Source organism: Muntiacus reevesi, chromosome 16, assembly GCF_963930625.1.
Source record: "Muntiacus reevesi chromosome 16, mMunRee1.1, whole genome shotgun sequence".
Taxonomy (NCBI): domain Eukaryota; kingdom Metazoa; phylum Chordata; class Mammalia; order Artiodactyla; family Cervidae; genus Muntiacus; species Muntiacus reevesi.
In genome coordinates, this window is record NC_089264.1 from 25,483,284 (window position 1) to 25,506,034 (window position 22,751).

The 22,751-nt window shown below is 35.6% G+C and overlaps 1 protein-coding gene across 1 annotated transcript in view; it reads left to right on the forward strand.

The window, feature by feature from the left end:
• STPG2 (sperm tail PG-rich repeat containing 2) overlaps window positions 1-22,751 on the forward strand; it is a 303,259-nt gene that overhangs the window by 33,969 nt on the left and 246,539 nt on the right. Inside the window, exons 4-5 of the mRNA XM_065907238.1 lie at window positions 438-550; window positions 5,465-5,576. Of these exons, the coding sequence (XP_065763310.1) occupies window positions 438-550; window positions 5,465-5,576 (225 nt within the window). The remainder of the gene's footprint in view (window positions 1-437; window positions 551-5,464; window positions 5,577-22,751) is intronic.

Consider the following 22,751-nt stretch of genomic DNA (forward strand, 5'->3'; position numbering starts at 1 on the left):
TTTAAGTGGTAAGGAGCTGATTTTCATTACCCTTAAAGATTTAGGTTGTTGAGTGTACTGCCAAGAGCAAAGCTGTTCATATTGGTTGAGGTTATGATGGAGAAGGAAATGGCAACCCACTCCAGTATTCTTGCCTGGAGAATTCCGTGGACAGAGGAGTCTGGTGGGCCATAGTCTAGGGGATAGTAAAGATTCAGACACAACTGAGCAGCTTTCACTTTCATGCTAAGCTAGAGATCCTTCTCTGGGAATCCTGGTTGACTTAGGAGTAGAATGGGATACAGTGATAACTTAGGTTATCTAAGTTATATCAGGGAAGAGTCTAGCATTTACCAGGGAAAACATTGACTAAGGTTATCCTTGCTTTAGACTTGAGTAAAGTTAAACTTTGTTTTATGATTTATATAAACTATCTCTCATCCTTTTTTTTTTTAAAGGATTTTTCCAGTGCAACTTTGAAATACAAGGGGATACATTTTGGCAACTCTTTGGGAAGACTCCTGTTACCTATAACATCAGGGCCTGGTCCTGGACAGTATGATATAACCCAGTAAGTTAAAAAATAGTATACTTTTACTGTAGTCTTTGACTAATAATTTAGACTAGATTATGCTGTTATGAAAGGAAAAATCAGTATAAAAAACTTAAAGAAATGTTATACTTTAGGCTTCAAAGGAAAGTTATGGTGAACTCGACAGCATATTAAAAAGCAGAGACATTACTTTGCCAACAAAGGCCCATCTAGTCAAGGCTATGGTTTTTCCAGTAGTCATGTATGGATGTGAGAGTTGAACTATAAAGAAAGCTGAGTGCCAAAGAATTGATGCTTTTGAACTGTGGTATTGGAGAAGACTCTTGAGAGTCGCTTGGACTTCAAGGAGATCCAACCAGTCCATCCTAAAGGAGATCAGTCCTGGGTGTTCATTGGAAGGACTGATGCTGAAGCTGAAACTCCAATACTTTGGCCACCTCATACGAAGAGCTGACTCATCGGAAAAGACCCTGATGCTGTGAAAGATTGAGGGCAGAGTGAGAAGGGGACGACAGAGGATGAGATGGTTGGATGGCATCACCGATTCAATGGACATGAGTTTGAATAAACACTGGGAGTTGGTGATGGACAGGGAGGCCTGGCATGCTGCGGTTCATGGGGTTGCAAAGAGTTGGACACAACTGAGCAACTGAACTAAACTGAACCTATGTGAAAACTATTGCTTTTTCAGTCTGCCAGATCCTTTGCTACCTGTTTTACATGTATTAACTCATTTAATATTCACAAGTCTCTGTGTAGTTGCTATTGTTGTGTCTATTATCAGTGAAAAATGAGTCAGAATAAATAACATATTTAATATCATGTAGCTATTCAGTTGCAGAACTTGATATATAGCCCATGTGTCTAAGTACTAAAATAGGCTCTCTTTAATTACAAGGTAGACAAAAGTTCAGGAAAAATATAAAAATAGGTGACCCCAGGATTCTGTATCTTGTTCCTGGCTCTGTTGTCCATTCTTCTGACTAATGATAGATTGAGAAGGCTTTCTAACTTTGAGTCAGAACCTTAACATTAGGTTGAAGGCAATATTTACAAAGTCTAACTAGGAAATGCATTTCTTGTAAAATAACTGTCTTTATTTTTTTCATACTCTTACCTTAGACACGAGTAAGGTCTTGGACATGAGTCCATGGAGGGCAAAATTGAGTAATAAATACGATGTTCTCAGAATCTATAACTGCTTTCCATGATTTAGTTTTTTTTTTTTTTTTTTTTTTTAATAACAGGTTCCAGCTTATGTGCCTGATCCTTTCTCTCTCATACAATGAATTTTCTCATAGGAAGTCCCACAGTGAATACCTCCAGTTAATTTGCTGGACACATTTAGATACATGTGTATACCAGCAGTGGACCTAGCTTAAACTCTTGCTTAAACTCCCCTGCTGCTGTTCATTCATTGAACAGACATTGTTTGAATTCTTGCTATAACCTCTTAATGAACTTAGTAACTGAGAAAAAAGAATAAAAGATGGTCCTTGTTTTGGGGAATTTATACCCTGTTCTATTGTCCTTTTCTCTTCTCACTTTCCTAGTATGGGAGATATAAAATGTATTTTTATTTTTTAGTAGTTACACTGGAAGCTTAACATGTATATCCAGCTTACTGGGATCTAAATTTAATCTTTGTCATTCCAAATAAAGCAAAGTCTGTCAAATGCTCTTAATGGTGCTCATTCCTTTGACATAATGCTTTTGTTAGTACTTTATTCTTTCTTCTTTCAGTTTGGCTGGTTGATTCCCTATCTGTCTGCCTGTCTATCAGTTTTATTGACGTTTTGTTAACATTAAGCAAAATTAACCCTTTTTGGGGTATGTAGTTCTGTGATGATTGTTTTCCATCCATTTCGCTACACATCTAACTGAGTACCTCAGGCATGACTAGTATTCTAATTATGTTGCTCTAATTTTGCTTGCTATTTTCTTCATAATGATCACTTTTACTTCTCTAGCCCTGTCCTGCTCCCATTCTCATCCTAGTTTTTAAATGTTACTTTCTTTTTTATCGTGTCTTCCTTTTCTTCTGTTTGCATTTTCACTTTGCTAGTAGGAATGTGTCCGTATGGATTGCACTCCTAACTGCTTCAGATAGTTCATCATTTCCATAATTTGTCTACTCTTTGGTTTGCTGGCTTCACTATCTTTTATTTGGACTTGTCTTGGTTCCTTCTGGTAGTCAATGCTTCCTAACATTTTTTCTTTTTTACTTCTTGTTTATTGACTGAGTCATAATTACTCTGGGAGATTTGATATGGTATAAAAATGGAAGTACTTGCTGGATGGGAGGGGAGTTTGGAGGAGCATAGATATGTGTAGTTACACTAGAAGTATAGAAGAAACTATAGAAGTAACTATACTTCTCAATCCTCATTCCAATTCCCAAGAAGGCTAGTACTAAATATTGTGCTATCAGACAGTGGCACTCATTTCTCGTCCTTGTAAGTCAAGCTTAAAATCTTGAATGCTAAGCTTCAGCATTGTGTGAACCAAGAACTTCCAGAGGATGAAGCTGGGTTTAGAAAAGGAAGAAGAACCAGAGATCAACATTTGCTGTATCACAGAGAAAACTAGGGAATTCCAGAAAAACAACTACCTCTGTTTCATTGACTCTGCCAAAACCTTTAACTATGTGGATCATAATAAACTGTGGAAAGATCTTAAAGAGATTGGAATACCAGACCATCTTACCTGTCTCCTGAAAAACCTATATACAGGTCAAAAAGCAACAGTTAGAACAACTGATTGGTTGGAACAACTGATTGGTTCAAGATTGAGAAAGGAGTATGACCGGCCTGTCTGCTGTCACCGTGTTAGTTTAATTTATACACTGAGCACATCCATGAGAAATGCAGGACTGGATGAGTTACAAACTGGAATCAAGATAGGTGGGAGAAACATCAACAACCTCAGATATGTGGATTATACCACTCTAATGGCAGAAAGCGAAGAACTAAAGAGCCTCTTGATGAAGATGAAGGAGGAGAGTGAAAGACCTGGCTTAAAAATAAATATTAAAAAAACTAAGATCATGGCGTCCGGCCCCATTACTGCATGGCAAATAGAGGGGCAAAAGGTGGAAATCATGCCAGATTTCCTCCTCTCGGGCTCCAAAAATCACTGCGGATAGTGACTGCAGCCATGAAATCAGAAGACGTTTGCTTCTTGGCAGGAAAGCTATGACAAACCTAGACAGTGTGTTGAAAAGCAGTGACATCACTGCCAACAAAGGTCTGTAAAGTCAAAGCTATCATTTTCCCATTGGTCACATACACTTGTGAGAGCTGGACTGTAAAGATGGCGGGGTGCCTAAGAACTGATGCCTTTGAACTGTGGTGCTGGACAAGATTCCTGAGAGTCCCTTGGACAGCAAGGAGATCAAACCAGTCAATCTTAGTGGAAATCAGCCTTGAATACTCATTGGAAGGATTGATGCTGAAGCTGAAACTCCAGTATTTTGGTCATCTGATGCCAACAGTTGACTCATTGGAAAAGTCCCTGATGCTGGGAAAGATTGAGGGCAGAAAGAGAAGAGGGCATCAGAGGATGAGATGGCTGGATGGCATCAACAATGCAGTGAACATAAATTTGGGCAACTTTGGAATATGGTGAGGAACAGAGAGGCCTGGCATGCTGCAGTCTGTGGGGTCACATGGAGTCGGACATGACTGAGCAACTGAACAAGAAGAAGAAGATACATGTATATGTGTGGTTGAGTCCCTTTGCTGTTCACCTGAAACTTAATCAGCTATACTCCAATACAAAATAAAAAGTTAAAAAATGGAAATATTTGACTATTCTAAATGGAAAGATAGGCTTATAGGTTTTGTTTGTTTTTTTTTTTTAGTGTGGGAAACAGACCTAAATGATATGTGACTCTTTTGATATCCCTAATATAAAGTTTTTATTCATAAAACTATTTGAGGTTTTGAAAATGTTTGTTGAATTTCATGTAAAAAAATCAATGAAGCCAGTTTTTAATAGTGAACTGAGATGTTCTGTGCATTGTTTAACTCATAGTAATGTGTAAACAAAAAAGTAATGACAATTATATAGCCTAAGCATTTGTTTTTGTTTTTCTATTATCTGTTTTATAATCTGCTTATGTTCAATATAGCTCATTGGAAGTGTTTAATGTGAAACTGTTTCCCCAGAATTCTGTTTAAGAATTAGAAAAAATGTATGCCACCAAACACTTCACATATAATTATCTGCTCTAATCACTACCTTGAGAATTGGTTATTACTATTTCTAATTACAGAAGAAGAGTCAAATCTGAAGTTTAGAGAAGTTAGGCGATTTGTGCAAGGTCAGCTAGCTAGTAGGTAGCAATCTTAAGATTCACATCAGGTTGTCTGACTCTAGAGCTGTTACTCGTTGCCTACTTGGTTTATTATTCTCACTTGAGGTTGTGTAAATTTCAGGAAAAATAAGCTTCCTTTTCATTTTCAAACATCTTTCTTTATGCCTTTTTTTTTTCCTGATTGTTTTGTGATATAAGTAGCATTAATTGTTTTTCCCTTGGGACTTCCACATGGCTCAGCACGTAGAGAATCTGCCTGCCTGCAATGCAGGAGACATAGGAGGCACAGGTTCATTTCTTGGGTCAGGAAGATTGCTTGGAGGAGGGCATGGCATCCCACTCCAGTATTCTTGCCAGGAGAATCCCATGGACAGAGGAGCCTGGCAGGCTATAGTCCATAGCATTGCAAAGAGTTGGACATGACTAAAGTGACTTAGCACTCACTGAGGATATATAGGCCTAACAACACCCAGATGTGTTTATCATCAATAACATGATCTTACTGAATATTTTTTAAGCAGGAAATGTTTGTGTAAAAATATTCTGTTAGCTTATATAGACATTTATATATTTGAAATTGAGAATAAGGTTTTTTTTTTTCTTGATTTTTAAAGGAAAAAGGCACCTCATTATGAAAATGTAAACATCAAGAAAGATCAACAGCAAAATAGTGGCTCAAATCTCCGACAACTTTATGAAGTAAAAATATTACAGGAGGAAAAAGAGGTAAGTTAAAAATTAGCCATTTCATCTACTTTCTAGATTTTAAGGTCATTGAATCTGAAAACAAAGTTAGAGTACTCTTAGATGTACTCTGCCTGCTAGGTAGTTGTCATTCGGTGAATTTTGTGGAAGGAACTAAGGAACTGTATTTAAAAATTTCCTTCAGGTGATGGCTATTTCTGCTTGATCACCTCTTGTGGTTAAAACACTCCATACCCCTGAGGCTTCTTGTTCCAGTAGCAGATTACTCTGTTTCTTTCCTTCCTAAACTGACTTAACTTTACCTGCTTGCTGTCTACTGAATTCTCCCTTTTTCTATGACTTCTTTTGAATCCACCTTTAAGTCTTTTCTCGTAAGGATAAACATTCTAAATATGTTTGATTATTCTCAGTATTTAACTTCAAGATAATTTATCTTCCTTTGAGGTTATCTAGGGATCTTCAGTTTTTGACTTTTTCTCTCTTCAAGATAAGAGGTTGAGAACTAAGAATAATATTCTTGGTACAGTCTGAATAGTACATTGGTTTTATTTTCACTGTTCTAGGTAGTTTATATTTATGAATATAAAACTCTAAATGCCATTAACTTTTTTTTTGTCGCTATGCTTCAGTTTAATCATTTGGAACCTGTAGTCATAAAAACCTTGGATTTTTTGTAGTCACAGAAACCTTGGATTTTTTAAAGTTTATATTTATACTTAAATACTTGAAGGTTAAAGGATAAACATTTCAAAATGGATCCATTTAGAGTAAGGATAGATGATTCTCAATTGAGAAATCGGTGAGTATTTCAATAAGAATTTTCTCTGCACTTGATTTCCTTGGTTTTCCCCTGAATATTAATCAGCAGTGAAAAATACTGCTTATAGAGTTATTAGAAAAAGATACATTAACAGGGAAATAAAATGCAGTTGTTTTCATAGAATAATAATTATAAATCTCAAACAAGATAAAAAAAGTGTTAAGAATCATGAGAGAGATTGGTCTGTAGTTATATTGTAATGTGTTCGTCTGGTTTTAGTATTAAGGTAATACTGGCCTCATACAATGAGTTAAGAAGTATTCCTTCTACTTGTGTCCTCTGAAAGAGCCTGTAGAGAATTGGTATAATTTTTTCCCCTGAACGTTTGGTAGAATTTACCAGTGAAGCCATCTGGGTCTGGTACTTTTAAGTTTTGGAAGGCTGTCTTGATTTCTTTAGTAGATTTAGACCTATTCAGATCATCTGTTTCTTATGAGAATTTGGCAGTTGAACCTTTTAAGGAAGTGGTTTGTTTCATCTAGGTTATCAAATTTATGGGCATAGAGTTGTTTATAACATTCCTTTATTCTTCTAATGTATATGGGGCCTATAGCTATGTCTCCTCCTTCATTTCTAATATTAGTGATTTATGTCTTCTCTCATTTTTCTTAGTTTGCCAGGTGAGAGGTTTATAAATTTTATTGATCTTTTCAACGAATCAGCTTTTGGTTTTGTTGCTTGTCTCTGTTCATTTCTTATATTTAATTTCATTGATTTTTGCTCTAATTCTTATTTATTTTCTTGGGTATTATTTTGGTATTTAATGTTTTACTTGGGTACATAATATTTTATTTTGTATTTGCTCTTTTAAAATTTTTTCCTAAGGTGGTAAGTTAGATGCTCATATCTGTTTTCAGTGGTATAAATTTCCCTATAAGAGCTGTTTATCCCGTGTCTCACAATTTTTGATTGTTTCTCTATTCATTTTCATTTAGTTCAAAATATTTAAAAATCTCTCTTGAGATTTCTTCATTGACCCATGTGTTATTTAGAATTGTGATGCTTAATCTCCATGTATTTTGTGAGTTTCCATTGATCTTTCTGTTTTTGGTTTCTAATTTAATTCTACATGGTCTGAGAGCAGATGTCGTATGATTTCTAGTCTGTTAAATTTGTGAAAGTGTGTTTATGACTCAAAACGTGGTCTATCTTGGTAAATGTTCTATATGAGCTTGAGAAGAGTGTATTCTGCTGTTGGATGAAGTAGCATGTAGGTGTCAATTACATCTAGTTGACTGATGGTTGTTACTGAGTTCAAGCATGACCTTATGGATTTTATACCCACTGGTCTGTCAACTTCTGAGAGAGGGTGAAGTTTCCAACTGTGATAGTGGATTCATTTATTTCTCCTTGCAATTCTATCAGTTTTTGCCTCATTTAGTTGATGCTCTTTTGTTAGGTGCCTGCACCTTAATGATCATTACGTCTTTTTAGAGACCTGACTCCTTTACCATTGTGTAATGACCTTCTTTATCCCTGATAATTATCTTTACTTTGAAGTATACTCTTTCTGAATAAAAAGCTTTTTCTTTTGGCTCAGATGGTAACGAATCTGCCTGCAATGCAGGTAGACCTGGGTTTGATCCTTAGGTTGGGAAGATCCCCCAAAGAAGAAAATGGCTACCCACACCAGTAATCTTGCATGAAGAATTCCATGGACAGAGGAGCCTGGGGGGCTACAGTCCATGGGGTCGCAAAGGGTTGGTCACAGTTGAGCAACTAACACTTTCACTCTTGCTTTCTTTTGTTTAGTATTAATGTGGTATATTGTTCCCTATCCATTTACTTTACATTTATAAAGTGGGATTTTTGTAGACAAGGCTTACTATACAACTATAGTGATATCTTTGATCCATTCTGACAATCTGACTTTTAATTAGTGCATTTAGATCTTTGCCATGAATGATTATTGATATAGTTGAATTAGTATACACTACTGTTTTCTGTTTGCCCTTACTCTTTTTTATTTTTTTTTGCCTGTACCACACAGCTTGTAAGATCTCAGAAACCTAGGCCATGGTTGTGAAAGCCCAGAATCCTACCCACTAGGCCAACAAGGAGCTCCCACTTTGTTGATATTTTTGTTGTACATTTTTTCCCCCTGCCTTTTGTGGCTTTAATTATTTTGTATGATTCCTTTTCTGTCCTTTTTTAGAATATAGCTGTACTTCATTTTTGACTTTTTAAGTGTCCTAGAGTTGGCAATATATATTTATATATTTATAACTAATTCTAGTTTACTTTTAAATAATACTGCACTACTTCATGGGTGGTGTGAGTACCTTGTAATTGAAAAAAAAATCCTAGTTTTTCCTTTCCATTGCTTACATCATTGTTGTCATGCATTTCACTTATGTTTAAGCATACAGAAACATATGTATATGTATGTGTATATATATATATATACACATACATAATTGAATAAATTGTTGCTATTATTTTGAGGAAAATAATTATTTGAGAATAATAATGGCTCTGTTAGACCCATAAAGAATAAGAAAAATAAAACTTTTTGTTTTACCTTTACTTATGCAGGCTTCAGTTCTCTTCCTTTATGCAGATCCAGATTCTGGACCTGTATTACTTTCCTTCTTTTTAGGAAACGTAGCATTTCTTTTAAGGCAAGTCTACCAGCAACAAACTTCATCAATTTTTGTTTGTCTAAGAAAGTATTTCTCTTTCATTTTTAAAGGATAATAATTTTTTCATTTTTAAAGGATAATAAAGGGTGCAGAATTCTAGGTTTTTTTTTTTTTTTCTCTCAACACTTTATTTCACCCTACTTTCTTCTTGCTTGCAAAGTTTCTTTGGAGAAGTTAAGTGTAATTTTTGTTCCCCTTTATGCAGGGTGTTTTTTTTCTCTGGCTTCTACCGGGGTTTTTTCTTTATCTAATTCTGTATTTTGAAGATGATATGCCTAGGTATAGTGTTTTCAACAGTTATCCTTGTTTTGGGGACACTGGTGTTCTCTGAGCTTTCTAGATCTGTGGTTTGATGTCCAACATTAATTTGGGGGAAATTCTCGGTCATTACTTTTTCACATATTTCTTCTGTTCCTTTTTCTCTTTCTTCTACTTCTAGTATTACCATTTGTTATTGTTGTTTGGTCACTAAAACATATCTGACTCTTTTGCAATCCCATAGACTGTAGCCCACTAGGCTCCTCTGTCCATGGAATTCTCCAGGCAAGATTACTGGAGTGGGTTGCCATTTCCTTCTCCAGAGGGATCTTCCTGACCCAGGAATCGAATCCACATCTCCTGTTTGGCAGATGGATTCTTTACCACTGAGTCACCTGGAAAGCTCAGTACTACCATTACACATATATAAAACCTTTGGAGGTGTCTCCCAGTGTTTGGATAGTCCATTTTGATTTTTTTTCGCCAGTCTTTGTTCTCCTTGCTACTTAGTTTTGGAGGTTTCTATTGATATATCCTCAAGGCTAGAGATTGTTTTTTCAGGTTCTCCAGTTTACTGATAAACCTACAGAGGCATTTTTCACTTGTGTTCTTGTTTCTGGTCTCTAACATTTATTTAAAATTTTTTCTTTTTCTTTTAGGATTTTATCTCCCTTCTTCCATTGCTTATCTATTCTTATATTCTGTGATTTTTTTCCTGTAAAGGGTAAATTAGCTTGTTAATCACACATATTTTAAATTCCCAATCTGATTGACTCCACCATCTCTGCTGTGCCTGGTTCCCAGTTGTGTTGCTTACTACCTCTTCTAAAAGAGTTTTTGTTTTCTAATATTTGGTGTAATTTTTTCTTGATAACTGGATGTATTAGTCAGCTTGGGCTACTATAAAAGAATGCCATAGACTGGGTGTCTTATAGGCAACAGAAATTTATTTCTTATAGTTCTGTGAGGCTGAGAAGTCTAAGATGAAGGTGCCAGCAAATTCATTGCCTATTGAGGGCCTCTGTCCTGCTCATAGACATCTTTTTGTTGTGTTTTTGCATAGTGGCGGGAGCAAGGGAACTGTCTGGGATTTTTCTTTTTTTAAATAAAGGCACTAATTTCATTCATGAGAGCTCTACCCTCATGAGTGAATCACTTCCCAGAGGCACTACCTTCAAATACCATCACATTGGGGGAATAGGTTTAAATGTGTATCTTGCAGGGACAAAAACATTAAATCTCTAGCACTTGACATGATTTATCAGGTAAAAAAACTGATGAAAATATGCCTTTTGTAATGTAATCTGGGGAAGGAGGAGTGTTCTACAATCCTATGACTAGCTCTTGGTCTTTTAGTGGGCCCATGTCTCTGGACTGTGAACTTCACAAATGTTTCTCAGTGTTTTTCTCTCTCTTTAGCTGGAATAGAATGGCTAGTGTGGCCCGGAGTTGGATATTTTCTTTATTTTGTGTGGAAGGCAAGACTGGATTTTTTTTCTTATACCAGATTTACTAGATGCAAATAATAATGCAGCAGTTTAGACTGTGGTTAATGATATTCTCCTGAGAGCAGGCCTTGTTAAGATAAACAGATTGTTCTTGTATGTTTCAAAATGATTCCTTTTCCTCTGTCTCTGCCAGAAACATAAGGGGATTTTACTCCAGTATTTACTGTGAGAATCTAAGTTGAGCTCCTGGAGTAGATGAGAATTGTGGGGTCCTCCTCTATGACTGAGACCCTGGAGTTTTTAACTTTCAGACTTGTCTGCACTGAGCCTCCAGCAATACATCAAATACAGTTCAGATTTTCCTGCCTTGGCAGTGGTTCCCACAGTGGTTTCTACGTGTAAGTTTCTGCTCTGGTAAGCTGTGACATCTTGCGTTGGCTTGTCTGTCTCTCCAGTCTAGGGGGCAGCCATTTTGCCCTGTGTTCTCTGCTCTCTCACAGATTCAAGAAGAGTTAGATTTTTCATGCTGTTCAAGTTTTTACTTGTTGTCAGGGAAGAGTGTCAACATTAAACTTTCTGACATGTGGGACTGGAGACTGAAGTCAGGAAACAAGTTTTTTAAACAAAATATTTTTTGGCAATGACATCAGCAAGATGGTGAACTTGGAGTCCCAACATTCTTCTCTCCCCATGAAATAGTAACACTCAATAAACGACTATATCCTGATACAAATAGCTCTGGGAAAGCTCTGCAGTACAATGAAGAAGCTACGGAGGCCTCAAGGAGCTTCAAAACTAAGGATGGTCACGTAGAAAATTGTAGAAGGCATTTTGCCTGCATGACCTCATCCCTCAGTCCATAGCTAAGTTATGAAAGATATACAGAATAGTTTATCTAAAGTAAAAGTTCAATTATTAAGATAAAAGAAGAAGAAAATCACATCAGAAAGGTGATTTTCCCCAAGCATTTTTCTCTCTGTGCCTAGAAAAAGATCCCACGGGAAAGGGAATGGGGGTTCTCCTGGAGCTGGTCTGGTATAGGCACATGCCTGCTGCAGTGGTGGTGCCAGTGTCTGAGATGAGGACGCCCAGAGAACTGGCCCAGAGCCAGGGTCTTGGCCTTGAATGGTGGGTGGTGGATCCAGCCCTGGGGCGTGAGTAGCGGAGGCTGTGGCAGTTCCTTCTCCAAGGGAGGCATAGTAACATGAAATAGAGGCAGTACCATCAGCTGGCTTCTACTAACTTTGTGTTCTGTTCTTGTTTCTCTTGGTGTTGTTTATCTGAGATTTTTCTGGTTTTTTAAGTTAGCTTGTATCACTGTAAGCTTCCCTGTTAGACCTGGTTCGGCTGCATGCCATAGGTTTTGGATTGTCATGTTTTCATTTTCATTTGTCTCTAGGTATTTTTTAAAATTTCCTGTTTAATCTCTTCAGCAATCCATTGGTGACTCATAACATACTGTTTGTGCTCTTTACAGTTTTTTCCTTATAGTTGATTTCTAATCTCATGGTGTTGTGGTCACAAAAGATGCCTGATATGATTTCAGTTTTCTTAAATTTACCAAGGCTTGCTTTGTGGCTGACCTTATTGCTTTAAATGTTTTCTCTGTATCTTTAATTTTTGCCATTTTAATTGCAATCTGCCTTGGCCTGTTCCGTTTTGAGTTAATCCTGTATGGGACTCTTGGTGCTTCCTGGACTTTGATGTCTGTTTTCCTTCCCAGGTTAGGGAAGTTTTCAGTTATTATGTCTTTAATAGTTTCTCAGGCCCTTTCTTTCTCTCTCTCTCATTCTTTTAGGACCCCTATAATGAGAATATTTATGTGTTTGATGTTGTCCCAGAGGTCTTTTAAACTGTTCTCATTTCTTTTCATTCTTTTTTTCTTTCTCCTTTTCAGTGGCAGTGATTTCCATTATTCTGTCTGATCCATTTCTCTGTATCATTTAGCCTCCTCTTAATTCCTTTTAGTGTATTTTTCATTTCAGTTATTGTGTTCTTCATCTCTGTTCTTTATATTTGTTCTTTATATGTATTGTTCTTTATATTTTCCAACTCTTTCTTAAACACTGTGCACCTGTTTTCTCAAATTCTTTGGTCATCTCTACAATCATTATTCTGTAGTCTTTCTTGGTAGACTGCCTGTTTCCATTTTACTTAGTTCTTCTGGAATTTTATCTTGTTCCTTTGTCTGGAACATATTCATCACTGCCTCATTTTGTCTAGGTTGCAATTTTATTTTTATGTGTTAGTGTTGCAATTTTTTAAAAAATGTATTTTTATGTACATTAGTTAACATTTCTCAACCCTGTAGAAGTGACCTTCTGTAGGGGATGTCCTATGTGTCTTAGCAGCACACTCCCCTCTTATCATCCAAGCTATATGCTGGAGGGGTTCCTCATATGAGGGCTGGTGTGTCCTTATTTGTAAGTGTTCGGGTAGGCTTTGCTGGCCCCTTGTCCAGTGGGTTGCCACGTCCCACCTTGTGTGGGAGCTACTGGCTGTTGTTTAGTGGAGTCTGGTCACCACGTGGTTAGATTCAGAACACTAGGGGACCCTGGGGCTAGTACTGCCTCAGTGGTGGGCAGTGTAGGGTCCTGAAGACTCTGAGACTGTCACCTGCCCACTGGTGGGTGATGCCTGTTCCTGGGGTTAGTGCCAGACTCTTGGCAGGCAGAACTGTTCCTGGAGCCTGGCGGTAGGGCCCAGGGATCTCAGAGCTTGTTTCAGACCATTTGTGTGTATGTGGGCGGTTCTTCACACAGTTGGGCATGGGATCTGGAATGTCTTGAAGCTTGTGTTAGCCTGCTAGTGGGTAGGGCCAGGGCCCAGCTGGTCCCAGGGTAAGGTCTGGCCTGCTGTAGTGGGGTGGATCTGCAAGCTGTGGGATCATGTTTGCCCCCTGATGCATGAGGCTTGTCTAGAGGCTAGTGCAGGCTTCCCATAAGGAAGGGGGCAGTGCCTGCCCACTGGTAGATTAAGCTGGTCTTAACCTTCTGGTGGGCAGGGCAGTGTCTGGAGGTGATTATGGGCTCGAGAAGTCTTTAGACAGCCTGTCTGGTGATGAGTGAAGTTGTGTTCCTGTTCAATTAGTTATTTGGCCTGAAATGTCCCTACACCACCTACAGGCTACTGGGTGTGGCCAGGTCTTGGCGCAAATGAGCTAGGGTGGCAGCCAGCAACAGCATTGTTACTGCAGTAGATTACTCCTAAGAATGGCTGCCACCAGTGTTTTTGTTCTCCGTGTGAGCCGTAGCCACCTGTTAGCTCCATGGGAGGCTCTCCAGGGCTAGCAGGAAGCTCTGGCTCAGGCTCTTATAAAATTGCTGCTTTTTCCCTGGAGTCCACCTTGTCTCATGGTTCCTTCTTTATGACATTAGTTGTGGAAAATCTTTCCAGGCTTTTTCCTTGACGGTTGTTCTGAAGATAGTTGTGATTTTGGTGTTCTCATGATGGGAGATGAGCTCAAGATCTTTGTACTCCACTATCTTGCCCCAACCTCAAAATCTACTTCTTTTTCTTTTAGAGGTTTGCTTTGTTAGAAAAAATAGCTTTATTCAGATGTAGTTCATGTGTAATATGATTATCTAAAGTATATAGTTTCATGGTTTAGTATGTCCTCAGAGTTGTGCAACTGTCACCACAGTCAATTCTAGAATATTTTAATTCACCCCAGTAAGCGGTCATTTCCATCCCCCTCCAATCCTCCTAGCTCTAGGCCATCAATAATTTATTTTCTGGCTCTGTAGATTTGTTTCTCTGAACATTTCATAGGTATGGAATCATACACATTTGTCCTTTATTGACTTCTTTCATTTGGCATAGTGTTTTCTAGGATGCAGCATGTATCAGTGTTTTATTTCTTTTTGTGGCTGAATAATATTACATTGTATGGATATACCACATTTTGTTTATCTATTCATTAGTTGACACACATTTGGGTTATAATCACTTTTTGGCTAAGAAGAAAAATAGTAAGTATAGCAATATGCTAAGTGAAAGCATGAGAATAATGCCATGAACATTAGTGTATGAGTCTTGTATGGACATATGTTTTCAATTCTCTTGAGTAGGAGTAGAATTGCTGTATAATAGTATAATTCTAACTTTTTGTGGTACAAACAGGTGCACTATTTTACATTGTGATCACTAAAATATGAAGGTTCTAATTTCTTTCCACCATTGCAGCACTTGCTATAGTTTTTCTTTTTGATTATGGCCATCTTAGTAGGTGTGAAGTGATATATTTTTGCAGTTTTGATTTACATTTCCTAAACATTAATGATATTGAGTATCTTTTCATACACTTATTGGAAACTTGTATATCTTCCTTAGAGAAATGTCTAACTAGACTTGGCCCATTTAAAATTTTTATTGTCCTTTTGTTACTGACTTTTACGAATTCTGTAAATTTGATTTGTTTTTCTCTTAACTTATGATTAATTTGAATAGCATATACAAGAAATAACTTATTTTTTGTACATGAAATCTTTTTTAAAAATGTATTTATCTTATGTCCCCAGTTAAACCGCTATTCTTAGAAAAGAGGACTCTCATGGTACTTTCTTTCTTTCTTTCTTTCTTTTTTTTTGTATTCCTATAGTTACAGGAGTAAGATACATAATGTTTTTTGAATGAATGATTACAAATCCGAAAAATGTGCAGTTTTACTTTAAAATATTTATTTTCTCTTGCTTCCCACTTATAATATTACCTTAGAAGGATAAATTTTAAAGCAATAAAGTAATTAGGCAAGTAAATGCTCTAATGTCTTTGGATGTAAATATTTTCTGATGGTACAGCAAAATACAATATATAATAATATGAATTGTTGTTTGGTCGCTAAGTCATGTCAGACTCTTTTGTGACCCCATAGACTGTAGCCCTCCAGGCTCCGACTGGGTTGCCGTTTCCTTCTGCAGGGGATCTTCTTGACCCAGTGATCGAACCCCCTTCTCCTGCATTGGTAGGGGGATTCTTTACCACTCAGCCACCTGGGAAACCCAATAATATGAGTATAAACATGAATATTCATAACTCAAATATAAATATGATAATATGAAAGATTGTGATTTTTGTTTATCATATACTTGAAATCTATTTAATTCTGTTATATGCACAATATTATTACAATATATCTTTTGAATTTATTCTGGCATTTGACTCTACTGATAAATTCTATTAAGAAATACAAATATATCTCTAATGGTTTTGTAATTCTTTGAATACCTTAAAAACACCTGAGTTGTACATTTTAATGGATAAATTATATGATATAATATACAAAATTATATCTCAATATAGCTGACATGAGAAAAGAAAAGAAATCCAAATATTAACTTTTATTCAACCTGAATGTTTTCCACAGGAATATGTCTTGCCTTGGCAATGAAAATTCTTGTTAGTATTCTCTTTAATGTTAACGAAGTCTTTAATATATACAAATACTTAAGTTATTTCTATTGAGACTCTTTGATTTGTAATAAAAGACTTAAGAAATTGCTGTAAATAGCTCCTGATCACTTAAAAATCTGAGTAAAATTTCACTGAAAGTGACAGTGAAGTCGCTTAGTCATGTCCGACTCTTTGCAACCCCATGGACTATATAGCCTGCTAGGCTCCTCTGTCCATGGGATTTTCCAGGCAAGAATACTGGAGTAGGATGCCATTTCTTTTTTCAAAATTTCACTAGATGGCGCCAATACTTTGAGTCTATATTGACAGAAAACATTTATTTGTTAATTTCCCATATTCATTAAAAGATTAAAAATTATGTGGTATGAAACTTTTCCTTGTAGTTATCCTGAGCAGACCTAAATTGGAAGTTTTATTTCTTTGGAAGTTCTGCCAAATAGAAATAACTTGGAACCATATATTTTAAAATGTTATTTAAATTCTAGTTGCAGACTGAATTATAGATTTTTCATTTCATTTATCTATTAATATATATAAATATAATATATAAATATAAAATATAAATATAAATTTATGAAAACTGTTAGAATTTTAAGGTTATTTTAAAATTGTAATTAATAAACTTGGTTTTCCTATAGAGTATACCTAAAAATAATGTATTTGTCTTAAGTAAATATTAGGTAGAAATATCTACCTAAGATATTAAATAGAAATCTTCAAGTAGAAAGTTGTAGTATGAAATAAGTAAAAATACACTAAAAAGGTTAATAACGACATAAGCAGCAGAAATATATAGCCTTTTGTGACTATTTTTGAAGTCTGTCATTACAATAATTCTAATGATTTTCTTTTATGGGTGAATGGTTCCAATATTTCTGATGCAAAATTTCACCTTTTCACTTTCCATTGCTAGCCTTTAATATTTATTAAAGTACCTGATTAGTGGGCATTATAACAGATACTTGGTAATTTATTGCAGCTAGAAATATGTAGTGGTTACCTTGAAAGAAATGAACTTTGAGGATAAACAAACATTTAGGAAGATTTGCAGAAAATTATTTTCTCCCCAAACACAAATTAATTGTTTGAATTATGGTTACTGTATCTAGAAATCTGAGTGATCACTTTTCTTATTTTTTAAGATATCTTTTCCAAGTTTTAAGTTATGGATTTCAAAGAGGAAAAAAAAAGATGTCAAGAAAGGTTTGAGGAAAAGATAGAATCATTAAAATATGAATGGAAAAACTTGTGAGAAAAGCAGTGAAGTTGAAGTTGGAAACATTTTTTTTTATTGCTTAAACAGTGATTCAGTATCTTTTAAAAGAACATCTATCTTCAAGTGTAGTTGTATAATAGTTTGTACTATTATTAGTGAGTTTTATATATACTAAAGTCATATTTTGGGAAAAATCTAAGAACTATGTAAAATAAATAAAGCTTTCTTAGATTAATTTGTATTTTAGTGGTAAAGAGTTCAGGTTTTGTAATCACACTGCAATTTCTTGCTCCATTACATACTAGTTGTGTGAGCATGGGCAACTTACTTTGCCATTCTAAGCCTATATACTTTTCCTTCTAAATTTCTAAAGTATGAATAATAATATATATAAAGATGTCATTGTGAAAATTCAGTGAAATGTGATTACACACACACTGCTTAATACAGTGTTTGGCATTTGATAATACCATTCTGTGACTAGAAAGATGATGAATATTACAAAGTTTTCTGAATCAAAGGACTTACACATTGATGGATGATACAAATATATAAAGAATTATAAAATGATATCCAAATAAGGTACAGTGAGACTTCAGAAGAGAAAGTCACTGATTCTGCTTGGGGCATGACTTAAGTCACGAAGGAATTCTAAAATGTGTTTGTGTTTTGAGTAATGAGTTGGTGTTTGTCAAATGGAGTAGAACATTATAGGCAAAGAGGATGTGCAAAGCCATGAAGTTTCAAGCAAAGCAGTTTTTATTTGGGTGATAATGAACTAGTAAATATTTTAAACAGAAGATTCATGAACAGTTTTGTAATTTCAGGAAAATAGGACAGTAAGCTGTGAATCAAATGGATGGAATGTGGGGAAAGGGAGGAGGAGGGAGAAGTCATGAGGTGACGTGTAGTGATTCACATAGAGGATGGCTGTGTTAAGGTAGTGGAATGAGAGGGTAGTGATATATACCTGCGTGTTAGCATTGATTTTTATCTGGTAGTTAATTTGATATGGGAAGATGACTGGCAAAGTTGAGGATGACGTAGATTTCTCATTTAAAATACTGGGTAAATGGTGTTGTACAGAGAGAAAATATAGAAAGAAAGCTTACCACACTGTGTGTGTGTGTGTGTGTGTGTGTGTGTGTGTGTGTGTACATAATACTGGGGGATCACATTCTTTTATGCATCTATTTGTTATATAGGTAGAAATGTTTTGAAGATAGTTAGAAAATTGAGAAAAATTTGGACTGGAGGTTTAGGAATTAGTCTTTGGGTTAGTTATATAATTCATAAAAGGTGAGGGTTGAACCAGGGAGATTGATAGCATTTAATGGATAAATGGAGGAAAAGGGATTTAAGAAAGGAACGAGGACGATTAAAAATGGTAGGGACAAAATAGGGAGGAGTGATCTCATGGGGGCCAGATCAGGATTGTGTTTCAAGAAAGTAGCTGCCCCCTGTCTTATATACTTTGGATAAGTTAACAAAGGTAAGAACTGAAAATGGTCCCCTGAACTTTGCAGAAGTTTGAGATCAGTGGTTGCTTTAGTAAAGCATTTCTGATGGACTGGGTTGAAGATAGCAGGGTGATGGTGGATTGAAGAATGTATCGATGGGAAAAAATAGGATTATATGAATATGTTTAAAATGAAAGGCAGAGATAAGCTTTTATCCAGTTTTTTTTCCCCTAAAGGAAAGATACCATAATTATCTGCATATGCTATTTCAGTTCAGTTCAGTCGCTCAGTTGTGTCCGACTCTTTGCAACCCCATGAACACCAGGCCTCCCTATCCATCACCAACTGCCGGAATCTACCCAAACCCATGTCCATTGAGTCGGTGATGCCATCCAACCATCTCATCCTCTGTTGTCTCCTTCTCCTCCTGTCCTCAATCTTTCCCAGCATCAGGGTCTTTTCAAATGAGTCAGTTCTTTGCAAAGTATTGGCCAAAGTATTGGAATTTCGCATATGCTATTTACTTTTTGTTAATTTAGGATTATTGCCAAGATAAAAGCTAGGTTAATGATTTTAAATAACCTGATAATAATTAGGCTATTAATATTTTAATTCAAGAAACATTTATAGAAGTGAGTATTGTATGCTTAGTATTACACTAGTTGCCTTAGGACTTCAGAAGGTTAAGAAAAATGTTTATTTTTTATTTGCCTTTGGGGACACAAATTATATAGAAGAAACAATTAGAGAAAAATATATGGTATTCTCTCTAACTTTTGCTGAATGAATGAATGAATGAATGACATTAATTTATGAAGGCTGAAAACAGGGTGTGTGTGAAATATAGGGATATACAGAATGTTGTGTAGTCACTAAGTCATGTCTTACTCTTTTGCGACCCCATGGACTGTAACCCACCAGGCTCCTCTGTCCTTGAGATTTTCCAGGCAAGCATACTCGAGTTGGGTGCCATTTCCTTCACCAGGTATATACGGAGTGAGATGGGCCTTAATACTTCTTATCTTGACATGCAAAACTGTTACAGTCTGACCCTTTACTACTCCAACTGCACATATCATAATTCTTCTACACGCATTCAGGACTTGAGTCATGTTGAACTGTCCCCTCAGCCCCTACCTCTCGCTCTGCATAAACTAGTCTTTTCCCTACAGTGCTCCCTTTCTCTTTATGTAGCTCACTCCCAGTCACCAGTGAGATTCGTCTCCTAGTTATCTCTGCATACATCAATCACGGCATTTATCATACTATAATTGTCTGTTTCTGCCAAACCATGCCATTCTTGAGGGATTACGTCTTATTAAATTTAAATCCCTAACATGTTGTAGACTAAAAGAATTATTGAATGAATGAAAAAAATCATGTTAAACTATCTCTTAAAGGAAATGTTGGAGAACAGATCGATGGAGAGTAAGCAGATGAGGACATTTTGAGTAGAAATAGAAAACATAACATTTGTATGGATGGCAGACTAGTATGATTTATCTAAGTGAGATTGTTTTAGTGAGTACTGAGAGAGCTCTAAAGATGGAAATAATGGAGAGTTTTAATGCAAGCTGGAAATGTCCAGATTCCACATAAATTGTAATAGTCGTTCTTAAGCAGGAAGATGTAGAAAAGTTTTTCAGGTTTTATATTCTGATAGTTGTATATTTTACAGACTCCCATTTTCAAATCTAATCTGTTCCTAAAAACATATTGGATAGCAAATACTTGGGTAGCAGGAACCTGTGTTCTGTCATTTAACATGACAAAAAAAGTAATACAACCAACCCATGCAAAATCGTACATCAATTTCCCAAAATACTCTTAAACAGCTATATAACAGTCACACAAGAATTTCAGCAAGGTTTTTAAAATACCAGTTACCCAACTAAGGAAAAAAAGCATTTATTGATCACATCTATATGTTTGTGTGCAGTAGACAATAATATTCTTCTATATCAGATATTACTTGTAAATTTGCAAAAACCTATTCTGTATTGTAAATAAATAGTAAAGTAGTATGTTATAGATACTAAACGTATCTAAATTTTCTGGGTTGATTGAATCCTTAGCCACCTGGCCAAAGCACAATCTGGGACCAGTGAAGTGCTAAGCTTGGGGAGCATGGGAAGGGTGGGAGGGAGTGGGAATGGGCTGAGTCCAGTAAGGTGCCCTAAACCAAAGAGTAGTGATCACATTAGGATAATAGCTGAGATAGACTGCAGACTGCTCTGCACTCTCAGCCTACATTTGTGCAAGGCACTGTTTTTGCTGGCATGCATCTTCAGATTCATTATAATAAGTTCCTATTTAAGTATTGAATTTGGGGTAAGATATTTGGCATGTCATTATTTAAATATTTGCTTTCAGGTAGTGAAAGTTTGAATAGTGATGTAGAACCTGTTTCACTGGGTTCTTTTAAAAATGAAGTGAAGTAGATGATCTTTGTTGTGGACTGAGAAGTTTTTTGATTTGCTAAATCTTATTATTCTTAGTATATAAAAAAAATGGAGAGTTCTTTCTTGCATTAGTATTTTTTTAAATGTCTTTTTTGATTCTTCTTTCATTAAAGTAAAAAACACTAAAAACTATAGTATGGACTTTGTAAAAGTTCGACTTGAGTTGGAATTCTATTTTGATGTTTGTTAGCTTTAGGCCCTTGGGCAAATTGTTCAACTATTATGAGGCTTTCCTATAAAATAGAGACTATCTCATAGTTGTAAGAGTTAATTGGAACAGTGAAGGAAGTATGCTTACTAGAGTACTGATTATAGTGATAAATATCTAGTACTCAAATATTACTTTTTTATAAAACTGAAAACATAGCACATTTAAAGTCAAAGTACCTGCAAAACTTTTCTTTTGGATTATACCTTACTGATACATCTTCATTTAACTTTAGTCAAAGTAATATATTGGATTTTTATTGTTTAAAATTTTTTTCTCTATTCATTTGAGCCATTGTCTACCCCTCCCCCCAAATTATTTTGTTTTTTTCTGTAACAAAGTGTTTATAAAAGGAACATGAGTTCTGTGATAACCATAGCAGTTTTGTTCGTTGTTGTGAATATTCTCCAAGTTGGTGACAACCTAATATTTATCAGTATGTGAGTGGTAAAATAAATTGTGAATATTTATACAGCAAAATACTATTTAGCAATAGAAAGAACTAACCATGGAATGACTTATTCACAAAACTTCATGGTGAGTCTCAGGATTATTCTCCTGAACAAAAGAAACCTGATACTAAAAAATTACTATATGATTCCATTTATATAAAACTCTAGAAAGGACAAATTAACTGAAAACAAACTAGCTGTTGCCTGTGTCCTGGAGTAGAGGAATTATCTGGAAGGTGGAGCATGAAAACTTTGCGGTGATAGAAATATTCTGTACCTTGATTATGGTGATGGTTACAGAAGTTTTGGATCTTTTAAAACTCAAGAGTTTACGTTGCAAATGGGTGTATTATATGTTAGTAAATGACATTATAGTGTAAATTATATGATTTATACAGTTTACTGGAGTGTAAACTGTGAGAAGGCATAGATTTTTGTTGTTGTTGTTGTTCATTGTGATGTATCCCTACTTCCTAGAATGGTCCTTTTATGTATTTGATGAGTGAATTGATAAATCTGATAGACATTTAAATACAATAAGCTATGAACATTTCCTTTTCAGTATTTTTTCCTACAGTCTTTTTTCCACTTGTTAATTTTGTCTGTTTTTCATATAATAATGTATTAGTTGATATTTTCCAAGAATTTCTATGAATAAAAGGATCCAACTCCACTAAAAATCTTCTTGACCTATTCAAAGTAAAGGGAAATTTATATCTGTATATTTTTATCAATGATTTAGAAAGAAGAAATTATGATATTCATAAATACTTATGTAAAGGGAGTTCTTTTCACCAGGATTAAAATCCACAGAAGAC